This window comes from Peromyscus californicus, unplaced genomic scaffold, assembly GCF_007827085.1.
Source record: "Peromyscus californicus insignis strain IS unplaced genomic scaffold, ASM782708v3 Scaffold_3__1_contigs__length_106647218, whole genome shotgun sequence".
NCBI classification, from domain to species: Eukaryota; Metazoa; Chordata; class Mammalia; order Rodentia; family Cricetidae; genus Peromyscus; species Peromyscus californicus.
The window spans coordinates 26,496,389-26,506,889 of record NW_026294551.1 but is presented as its reverse complement, the minus strand read 5'-3'; the positions used below and the strand labels follow the sequence as shown (position 1 = coordinate 26,506,889).

The window sequence follows — 10,501 nt, the reverse complement described above, 5'->3', positions numbered from 1 at the left end:
AAAGGGTTAAGGGTTCAGACCCACGACCCCCACCACCACCTAAGACACGAGACAGGATTGGGCCGCTGGAGAGATGTGAGGCCAAAATCTGTTCAAGGTTTATTTAGTTTTCTTCTCAGCCAAAGGAGGGGGGGGGGGCAGTCAGGGGAGGCGCCGAGCAGGCAGGTTCCACTCGGTTGTTAAAAGACAAACCCAGTCTGTATTCTTCCAGTTGGTTTGTGGGTCTTGCCAAGTCCTAAGCTGGTGAGCCCGTGGTGAAGGAGTTGAACTGAGTTTTCTGGAAACGGTTGGTGTCTGCAAGTGAGTGTTGGTCCCCTCCCCCATTCTCGATCGTTTCAAGCGAAATCGACGCAAAAAAAAAAAAAATGCTTTGGTGGAAAATCGGGAGTGAAGAGAAACCATCAAAGAACCCAAACCTCTGTAATTTCCGATCCTGTGGGGACCCCTCACACCCGGTTAACGGAACCGCTTGCCCAGAAGGGGGTGGCGAGGGCTGGGTGCGCGCCTCCTCCGCCTCGGCATTGGAGTCTTGGCCCCGGTCTCACCGGTTACTGATTAGCTCGGGCTTTCAAGCTGCAAGAGGAAGCGCTGGCTGCCCCTTTCAAGGTGCGGTGGGCCCCGTTCCTGGGCGGGGGCTCCAGGAAATTGCCTGCCAAGTGCCAGGCTGGCCAAGGTGTTACTAAGGTCTGGCTGGGAGCTGTGGGTCTAGAGGCCGTGTAGTGCTGGGGGCACCCCCCCCCCCCGCCCTAGACAACTCTAGAGTCTGAGCCTCTCTCTGAAGCAGATCTTTAAGCTTTTCCCCCTTCTGCTTCGAGAGAGTGACTTTCTGGCGGCTGGATGGCCAGGCTTAGTGAGTCGCTCTGCGGGAGGCCCCGGGGGATCTGGCAGGCAGGTCTGAGGCCCTCCTAAATTTTTTTCCTTTGAGCAATCAGAAGGAAATGTAGGGAAGGGAAATCAAGCTGCTACAGAGGCTTGAAACACTTCGGGGCTCTTAGGGTAAGGGTGAACCAGGAAGAGTGAAGGCTCTCCCACTACTCCTAGAAGATCAGAGAGGATGCCGCTCATTTGCATAATGGAAATGAGGTCTTTGTACCTCGATTTGGACTAGTCAATTTTAGGGCAGGGTGTCCAAGCAAAGAGCCTCTTTCCAGTCTGTGGGAGCCACTACATTGCCCCACTGGGGAACATTTCAGAGAACCAGAATCCAGGAGGAGAATTGGGTTTGAGAGGTTTTCATCAGCCCCACCCCAGGTGCAGTTGGGGGTGGGATAGGAGAAGGTTCCTACTATCCAAGGAGCTGGGAGGGAAGAGCTTTGTATCTTCGAGGACATAGGAAGCCTAGCTAATGTCTCACCTCCTCCTCATGCAGGCAAATGCCATTCCTAAAATCATCACCTTCTGGAGATTTTCACTCCTGAGCTGCACATGACTTAGGCAACATTTCTCTGGGAGCTGGAATGTGCGTGCTTACCCACGGGACTGCAGACTCAAAGCACAGAAAATCACAATTATAAATCCTGCCTGTGGGGTATCAGGACAATCCCTGTGCTGTGTACTCAAGACTCGGTATATATTTACATCCCTCTCCCAGTGAGTTGAGGGGGCGACAGTCCTCACAGAGAACTGGCTGATGCCTGCTGTGTATTTACATATTTCCCAGTGGAGACAGACAAACTGAGGTGGATGGAACCACAGACAGATCAGCAGAGATCTGGCTCCAGAAACCAGGCGGTCTCTGGCCCAGCTCTGCCTGCCTGCCTTTTTTCCCAAACAAACGGATCAGATGAATAAACGCTCATAAATACCTCTGGGCTTAGATAAGAGCGATGAGGCGCTATTTCCTTTCATGCTCGACTCCAGGCGCCCTGGTCCTGCCCATAGTGGCTCCATCTCCAGACAGGCAACCTGCAGAGGTGAGGTTAATTTGGAGGCTGCTACTCTAAAGGATAAAGCAATTATTTTCCTGCCTCTATCTCAGGGGCAGGCCTCCTCTTACTTTTCTTTTTTCTTTTTCTTTTAAACATGGGCAATTATACCATCTTTCCTATGATGAGGACATTGTGACCAGGGAGCAGGGCTGAGGCCCAAGGCCCATCCTCAGTGGCAAGATGGGGGTGTGTGTAAATATTCTTTTGCATCCTGTTCCCTTGCTGAAACAGCCCCTACTCCTCTCTCAGCATAGGCCCAGCCATTTCTAGATAGGAGCAATCTGCTTTCTGCATCATTAAGGAGGTCTGAGATTCTTTTAACACCCCCCCCCCCATGGATTAAGGCTAAGAGAGACACCCAGGGATGGTCATTGTGCCACAAAAGAACAGCCTAGCAGTAGCTTTGAGTTCAAAGAGCTTCAGAGGCCACTTTGCAGCCTCACCCTTGATCATCCACCCTCGGCCCTTTCCTATTATCAGTGGACAGAGCTGGACCACAAAAAGGAGCCCCAAGAACAAGGCAGAGGTGGGTCAGCCTGGCCTGGCCTGGCCTCCGACATCATCTTATGACCCAGTCCTCCCTATATTCAGGTTGGAAGGGAAGTTGTTACTCTAAACTGTCTGGTGTGTGTGCGCATATTAGAATGTTAGAAATACAGTGCGTCCCTCAGCTGGGGAATATCTGTGCTCATTTTCTTTGGATGAAAGAGGAAGCGAGCATAGACCGGAGCCTTTCATTTCCAAGTTCTCACAGCGGCAAAGCAGGTGATACAGACATGGGGCATGGGAAGGGGGCCTGAAGAGTGGCTGAGGGACCGACAGGAGGGCTGTGGGAGCCGGAGTGAGCATGCCAGGGGACGAGTAAAGGAGGTTACTGAGTCCCTAGGAAGACCTAGCAGCCTTCCTTCCTTCCTTCCAAAACTAAATCTAAACCACGTCTGGGGAGGGGGTTTCAAAGGGAATTGACCATTTATAGAGAGAGCAAGGAAAAAAGAGAAGGTACTTTTCAATGTGCTCTTCTCCATTATGAGGATCTGAAGACTCATTTTTTTTTTTTTTTTTCAAAATAGGGTTTCTTTGAGTAGCCTTAGCTGTCCTGGAACTCCAAGTGCTGGGGTTAAAGGCGTGCTCCACCACCACCCACTCATCTACTCACATTTCTAAGAGGGCAATTTCTTCCCCTTATCTAGATTTACTGGAACATCCTTGATGCTAAAGCTCTGTAGCCGGGATTATTCTTACATCAGTTGGGGTGGGGGCTAAGTACGGATTGAGTGGAGATGAGTGAGGGCTGCAGGCAGAATAAGATGCAAAGCCACACAGGCTGGGCTGCACCTTACTCCTTTACTCTGTATCATCAAATTTAGGGATTGTTAGTTTCTTTCTCCGGGGCCCTATTCCCAGTCAAGACTGCAATCGGGAGGCTGAGCTGTCTTGGGCTTAAGGACCGGGTTGCCAGAAGCTCCTAGCCTTGGGGAGCAGTCTGAGGCTCACATAACCCTGACATTTCCTTCTTCTGGGTCTTCTAGGCAGAGGGATCTGGCTCGCCCCTCTAGCCTTGAGAGTTGTGGAGAAGCAGGGATGTGATAAACCTAAGCTTGCAAAATGGAGAGACAGACCTGATAAGCAGGACAAACGATTTTCCAAACCTGCGAAGGAGGATGGTTCTTCTTCCCCTGTTTCTAAAATGAAGCAAATCAGCACACAACTTCGTTCCCCCTTTACCAGCACAAAACCCTAGAAACAGACCTTCCCCCCTTCCTTCTCTCTCAACGAGATTCGCAGGCATTTACCCAGCCCTCCTTTGAGGGAACGGGCCCATGCAACGCAGGGGTTAACTTTTCTGAAAACACAATTAACTTTTCCCTATTTCTGCGTGGAGTGGGGGGGGGTGTATTTATTTCATCACTGGGGAATGGGGTGATCTCCATCCAAATGTTCCCTCCTCCCTCAAAAGCACAGACGTCTCTTTCGCAGATCCTACGTAGGTGGAAGAGAGAGAGAGAGAGAGAGAGAGAGAGAGAGAGAGAGAGAGAGAGAGAGAGAGAGAGAGAGAGAGAGGAGGGGGAAAAGGTTGATAGGTTTGTGCGCGGGTCCCTCGTGCAGGCTGCGCTCCTCCTGGGTGCTATTTGACAATTCCTGCCTCTGCCATTGGTCAGTGTTGGATCAGATGGTTGTATTTCCTTCTGGCCCTCACTGGCACCTCGCCATCCCCCCTCAGCTAAAACCCAATCTCGGCTATACTACTAATAGGCGCGGCGCTCGGACTATAAAACACAACAAATCATAAACCCGGCGGAGCAGCAGCGGTCGCGCGCGCCTCCCCTCCCGATGAGTTCCTATTTCGTGAACTCCACCTTCCCCGTCACTCTGGCCAGCGGGCAGGAGTCCTTCCTGGGCCAGCTGCCGCTCTACTCGTCGGGCTATGCGGACCCGCTGCGGCACTACCCCGCGCCATACGGGCCGGGACCGGGCCAGGACAAGGGCTTTGCGGCATCCTCCTATTACCCACCCGCCGGCGGCGGCTACGGCCGGGCGGCGCCCTGCGACTACGGGCCGGCGCCTGCCTTCTACCGGGAGAAGGACGCGGCCTGCGCCCTCTCCGGCGCTGACGAGCCGCCCCCGTTCCATCCCGAGCCGCGGAAGTCCGACTGCGCACAGGACAAGAGCGTGTTCGGAGAGACCGAAGAGCAGAAGTGCTCCACGCCAGTCTACCCGTGGATGCAACGCATGAATTCGTGCAACAGTGAGTGAGACTTCCTGCTGTCCCGAGCAGTGGGGGGGGGGGGGCGCGTGCAGGAAGGCAGACCTAGCGAGTGTCCCCACCCCAGCCCATTCTCCCACTGGGAACTAGTGGAGGAACTAGGTGGATATCTCAGGAGACAGGGCAAGATTGGGTCCCTGCCTCCAGATCGGTTCCCTTGCCCTCAGAAGTTGCAAAGTTTGCAAAGTCCCAGCTGCACAGTAAGGCAGGGGGAGTAAGTGGGCTTTCTGAGAGAGACAGGCCTGGGCTAGGACTGCTGATCAGGAAGAGGACAGGGGACTCAGTCTCTGGTTTTGCTTTCCTCTGTATCCTTCCCCTCCCTTATCCGGATCTGCCCGGGTCCCCATCCACCCACCCAAAGACCACTCCATTAAAGACAAGAGTGCGTCATGAAGTGGGGGGGTGGGGTGGCATGACGCCGGCAAGGGCACGTTTACTGGGTCCTGGACATGTGTGTGTGTGTGCGTGGGGGGGGGGATCGGTAAGACACCCGGAAAGGGGTGGTAGTCTGAGGAAGGAAGAACAAGAGGGGGCAGGCGGAGGGAGTGAGAGGGACAGGCCGGCGCCTGGGTCTCAGGTTGGATTATCTGTCGGCTTCAAGTCCCAATTGATGTCCATTAGCGGGACACGAAAGTGAGGAGCTGTTAATGCGGACTATGGATCGATCCACGTCATTATGGATTAAGGGCCAGAATCTATCATCGAGTGGGGTAGGGAGAGCTGGATGGATAGAAAGAAAAGGAAAGAAAAGAAAAAACACAGCTAGTAGGAGACGCACCTGGCCAGTCCCTCCCCCTAAGCTCAGGTGGGAGTCCAACGGCCCCTCCCCTCCCCCACCGAAAGTCTAGACAGAAAGAAAGCACAGGCCTAGGAGTCCAGGAGGGAATCTGGAGGGGGCGCTGGAGGAGTGGGAAAGGGGGACCAGGGAATGGGAGAAGGGAAAGAGGACCAGCTAGCATTGCGTTTGAGGGCTGAGTGGGGGAGGGGGCTGTGGGCTTGGTGTGGTCACCCCAGGCCTCAGTTTCTCCTCTCTGCGTAACAGGTTCTTCATTTGGGCCCAGCGGTCGGCGAGGCCGCCAGACGTACACGCGCTACCAGACCCTGGAGCTGGAGAAGGAGTTCCACTACAACCGCTACCTGACCCGGCGGCGGCGCATCGAGATCGCGCACGCCCTGTGCCTGACCGAGCGGCAGATCAAGATCTGGTTTCAGAACCGGCGCATGAAGTGGAAAAAGGAGAGCAAACTGCTCAGTGCGTCTCAGCTCAGTGCGGAGGAGGAGGAAGAAAAACCAGCCGAGTGAAGGTGCTGAGAAGGGAGGGGGGACGCGAAGGGAGAGGCCTGGAGGGGAACCGAGGGCACCCGAAAGCCCCAGAAGGCTCTGCGGTCCGGGGAGTCTGGGGACTCGCTCTGCCCCGCAAGGCGGGCGGGGCCCAGCTCTCCCCTGGACGTCCCCGCCCGCAGAGCTCTTCCTGGGCGCTTGGAGGCTGCCCACCCAGCACCCCAGCGCCTCCTCCCTCCCCGAAGAACCCACCTTGGCCTCATCAGGCTCCCTGGTGAGAACTGAGAATCGGACTCACTTGATGTCTCCCGGAAGCAGAGCAGAATGCTCGTGTCCTTGTCGGGTCTCATTTCGTCCAAGTCCCCCCCCCCCGTGCACGGTTCAATGGTAGATTCGCTGTCCCCCCTCAGCGGGGACCTGAAAGACTCCCTGACCCCAGACTTGTCTCTCCTACCCCCTCCCCAAAACCACTGGAAGGAGCACATACTACCTAGAAGTAAGAAGAAGAGCCTCAGAAGAAAACAAAGTTCTATTTTATTAATTTTCTATGTGTTGTGTTTGTAGTCTTGTCTTAGCTCTGGACGTGAAATACTTCGGTAATAATATTAATATTATTAATAATGATTATGATGATGATGATAATAATAAAGATGTGAAAACTCGCAGCTCAATCACATCCAATCCTTCCCTGCCATTTTTTTTTTTCCCACTCCATAGTCCCAGCCACCCTGTCACCCCTGAGCCTGAACAGCAAAGGCAAGAACCGTGGTCCGCCTCAGGGCCTTTCCAGCCACCAGACTCAATTCGGGAGTTACAGTTGAGATAAAAGCAGGAGCCAAAAGCAGAGGCCAGTGATCGGTCCCCCCAGGCCCCAGTGCCTCCCTCCCTCTTGCTAAATCCACAGTTGCCTCTCCCATTCAGACTTGAGGGATGGAGGGAAGCCTTTTCCTTCTTGTTCTCTAAGCTCGCCTAGGTTTGTGAGACTCTGGAGGGATGCCACTTGAGGCCTCCTAGCCCAGAGCCCTGGAGAGACCTAGCTGGGCGGGTCTGGGCGCCTCTGCAGCGTTTTTCTGTCTTCTGCTAGCCAAGGCCCCTGGCCTTTGGCCCGCCCACATGGCTGTATCTGCCGGCCTTGGCCCTCGGCTCCCCGGCCTATTGCTCCGGAGACTGAAAAATGAGGCCACTGGGCATCTCTCCACAGTTCGTATGCAGGCTCCAGGGTGCCCCTTCCCATATTAAGTAGGAGCTCGGTGGCAAGGGAGAGAATGAGAACCCCGGGAACAGGAGACCGCAAGGGCCCGACTTTATCTGGCTCTTTGGAGACCTGAGGGCACCAGGCCAGGTGATGAGACATTTGGTCTCATCTTCTCGACCCAAAACGGCTTATCCTCTCTCTACTTCCACCCACACCCAAGCCGCAAGCTCCAGGCTCCGTTTTCTTTTTTTCCTCCTCTCTCTCTCCCTTTTTTTTTTATTTTTAAAGTAAATAGCCGCCTGGCAGAAGGGCCCAGCTGCCGAGATCTCTGGCCGCCCAGCGGGCTCAGCAAGGGGCCGCCGGTCTTCCGAACCCCTTCCCAGGAAGGCTGAAAGGCGGATGAGCAAATTCTCCAACTGTTAGCCACCAGCGACACAAGGCTTCGGATCTGGCCTCCGAATGCGATAGCTGGCATCTGGCGAGATTGTTAAGGGGTTCTGTTTTTATCCCCAAACTCTCACATATGAGTTACCACCAAATCTAAACCGCCTAGGCGGTGGCCGCTCTGGTCTTGGCCGCTTTCGGCTGCCTGTTCCCGGCTGTTCCTCTTCTGGGATCCCCTATCCAGCTCGGTTCCTAGGCCTCGGCTAAGGATGCGAGGGCAGGAGCAGAATTTCAAACTTCCCAGGGGCCCAGGAGAACGAAGAGCTTCTCCGCCTCTTCCAGCCTCCTGCCCAGCCCCGCGGCTCTCTGGTGTTGTGGACCTGCCACCGAAGCCTCCTCGCCAGGAAGGAGGCCTGGTTGAGCTAACGGAGATAACTCGGAATAATTGTTTTTCACACACAACTTCTAGCCCTTCCCCCCCATTTCCTTACCCAACTTTGGGACTGGCAAAGCTCAAGGAGGGGAAGGTCAGGCAACTAAATCCTTGATCACACTATCCAGAGTTAAAATAATAGTAATAATAATAAATGATGATGATAACAATGTCAGAGAGAAAGGACATAAATCGAGGAAATAACCGCACTCTAGCAAAGTGGGCAAAAGACTCAAACCTATCTTCCTAAAGGTTCAACCCTGCGGGTGAGCCGCGGGCCCGGGTTTCTGTCTTGCCTGGCTGTTGCACAGAGCCAGCTGGGAGGCTGCCGACGCCGCCATGGCGGCCTGCTGCCCGCGCTCCCGTCAATCGCCGGGAGGTGGCGCGCTCTGCTCAGAGGCCAACGCCAACCTTCTCCCTGTTTCTCCCCCGTCTCTCCTTCTCCCCCCCCTCTCGGAGGCTCGCATTGAATCGGCCCTAACGATTCTCGGATCGTCATTATTTGTAACCATAGAGCATGAATTACCTCTTGAGGTCATCAGCGAGAATTTACGACTGGTCAACAAAAGCACGTGATTCCCTAACGCCCCCCCATCCCCCTTCCAACCCCCCCCCATATTTGGCCGCATACATAGCAAAACGAAGTACAGTGCATCGCTATAATTCATTAATACATCATAAATCGTGAAGCACAGGGTTATAACGACCACGATCCACAAATCAAGCCCTCCAAAATCACCCAAATGAGCTCGTACTTTGTAAACTCCTTCTCGGGGCGTTATCCAAATGGCCCGGACTATCAGTTGCTAAATTATGGCAGTGGCAGCTCTCTGAGCGGCTCTTACAGGGATCCCGCTGCCATGCACACCGGCTCTTACGGCTACAATTACAATGGGATGGATCTCAGCGTCAACCGCTCCTCGGCCTCCTCCAGCCACTTTGGGGCGGTGGGCGAGAGCTCGCGCGCCTTCCCCGCGTCAGCCCAGGAGCCCCGCTTCAGGCAGGCGACGTCCAGCTGCTCCCTGTCCTCGCCCGAGTCCCTGCCCTGCACCAACGGCGACAGCCACGGCGCCAAGCCCGCTGCTTCGTCCCCTTCCGACCAGGCGACCCCAGCCAGCTCCAGCGCCAATTTCACCGAAATAGACGAGGCCAGCGCATCCTCGGAGCCTGAGGAAGCGGCAAGCCAGCTAAGCAGCCCGAGCCTGGCCCGGGCACAGCCAGAGCCCATGGCCACCACTACAGCCGCGCCCGAGGGGCAGACTCCACAGATATTCCCCTGGATGAGGAAGCTTCACATCAGCCACGGTAATTCTCCATCTCTTTTTTGTCCTCTCCGCATCCCTGCCCTGTGTTGGGGGTGGGGGGGGTGAGGAAAGCTTGACTTTACCTCAAATATAGATCCACCCCCCCCCAAGAGGAAGAAGTGTCCGAAAGGGTCCCCACAGCTCCTTACACAGAGCCAAACAGGGTCTTTTGCTGGGGGTGGACATTTTCAAAAACAATTTGTTGCCAGGCTCGGCTCAGGTTTTATTTACCCAGCCAGTCACCGGCTTTAGGATGAAAGATGGGATTTGTGTATTGTGGGGAAGGGTCTTGTTTATTCCTGAAATTCTGAGACTGCTGCTAGCAAAGGAGGAATGGGCTGTAAATGGAGCTTTCCAGGGTAAAAGTGGAGCGGCTCTCCTCCCTTCCGGGCTAACGGCCGGCCGCCTGAAGCCAGCCTAGGGTGAGGCACTGGGAAGGAGCAAGAGACAAAGCGGGGGAACATTCACTATCACCAGAAGTGGGGGCTGCTGGAGAAGGGGACCAAGAAACAGAGGCTGGGTGCGGGCACCTGGAGTGAGGAGGATTGGAGCTGCGGTGGTGAGCTGGGTGCTGGGGACGCCTGGGTCCTGCTCCCCGCCCCCTCCCACTCGGTGCCCCCTCCTTTAACCGGAATAACGTTGCCTCCGGGGCTCTTCTCTAACTGCTCTAGATATGACTGGGCCAGACGGGAAAAGGGCCCGGACCGCGTACACTCGCTACCAGACCCTGGAGCTGGAGAAGGAATTCCACTTCAATCGCTACCTGACCCGGCGACGACGCATCGAGATCGCCCACGCGCTCTGCCTGTCCGAGCGTCAGATCAAAATCTGGTTCCAGAACCGTCGCATGAAGTGGAAGAAAGACAACAAACTGAAAAGTATGAGCCTGGCTACAGCCGGCAGCGCCTTCCAACCATGAGCCCATCCGGAGGAGCCCTGGGCGGCCCAAGAGCCCGCACCACCCCCAGCCCGACCCTTCCAATCCTCCCCGCACTGCCGCTGCCCGCTGGGGACCTGTTCCCACGAGCCTGTCTCGCCCCAGCCTTGTATTACAATTTTTCGTTTGGTCTTAGGTCTTCCCATGGCTCCCTCTCTCCTGGACTGTTTATCTTGTTATTATTGTTAATAATAATAATTATTATTATTTCCCCTCCACGCTCCCCACTTCCCTCGGCTCGCCCCCAATTGCCAGTGTTTCTGAATGTCCTCCTG

General features: G+C 55.1%; 2 protein-coding genes across 2 annotated transcripts; both read left to right on the top strand.

The window, feature by feature from the left end:
• The first annotated feature begins 4,259 nt into the window (after nt 1-4,259).
• Hoxb6 (homeobox B6) lies at nt 4,260-5,994 on the top strand. The gene is made up of 2 exons (XM_052757536.1): nt 4,260-4,674; nt 5,735-5,994. The coding sequence occupies exons 1-2, from the start codon at nt 4,260-4,262 to the stop codon at nt 5,992-5,994; spliced, it is 675 nt and encodes a 224-aa protein (XP_052613496.1).
• Nucleotides 5,995-8,728: 2,734 nt separating this feature from the next.
• Hoxb5 (homeobox B5) lies at nt 8,729-10,208 on the top strand. Its single transcript, XM_052757542.1, has 2 exons — nt 8,729-9,290; nt 9,961-10,208. Exons 1-2 carry the CDS (start codon nt 8,729-8,731, stop codon nt 10,206-10,208), a joined length of 810 nt encoding a protein of 269 aa, XP_052613502.1.
• The last annotated feature ends 293 nt before the right edge of the window (nt 10,209-10,501 follow it).

What these genes read in the sequence shown, in the direction of transcription:
- Hoxb6 (XM_052757536.1), top strand. Translation starts at nt 4,260, where the DNA reads ATGAGTTCCTATTTCGTGAACTCCACCTTCCCCGTCACTCTGGCCAGC. An exon ending in ACGCATGAATTCGTGCAACA is followed by an intron (nt 4,675 to 5,734) that starts GTGAGTGAGACT and finishes TCTGCGTAACAG; the next exon opens with GTTCTTCATTTGGGCCCAGC.
- Hoxb5 (XM_052757542.1), top strand. Translation starts at nt 8,729, where the DNA reads ATGAGCTCGTACTTTGTAAACTCCTTCTCGGGGCGTTATCCAAATGGC. An exon ending in GAAGCTTCACATCAGCCACG is followed by an intron (nt 9,291 to 9,960) that starts GTAATTCTCCAT and finishes TAACTGCTCTAG; the next exon opens with ATATGACTGGGCCAGACGGG.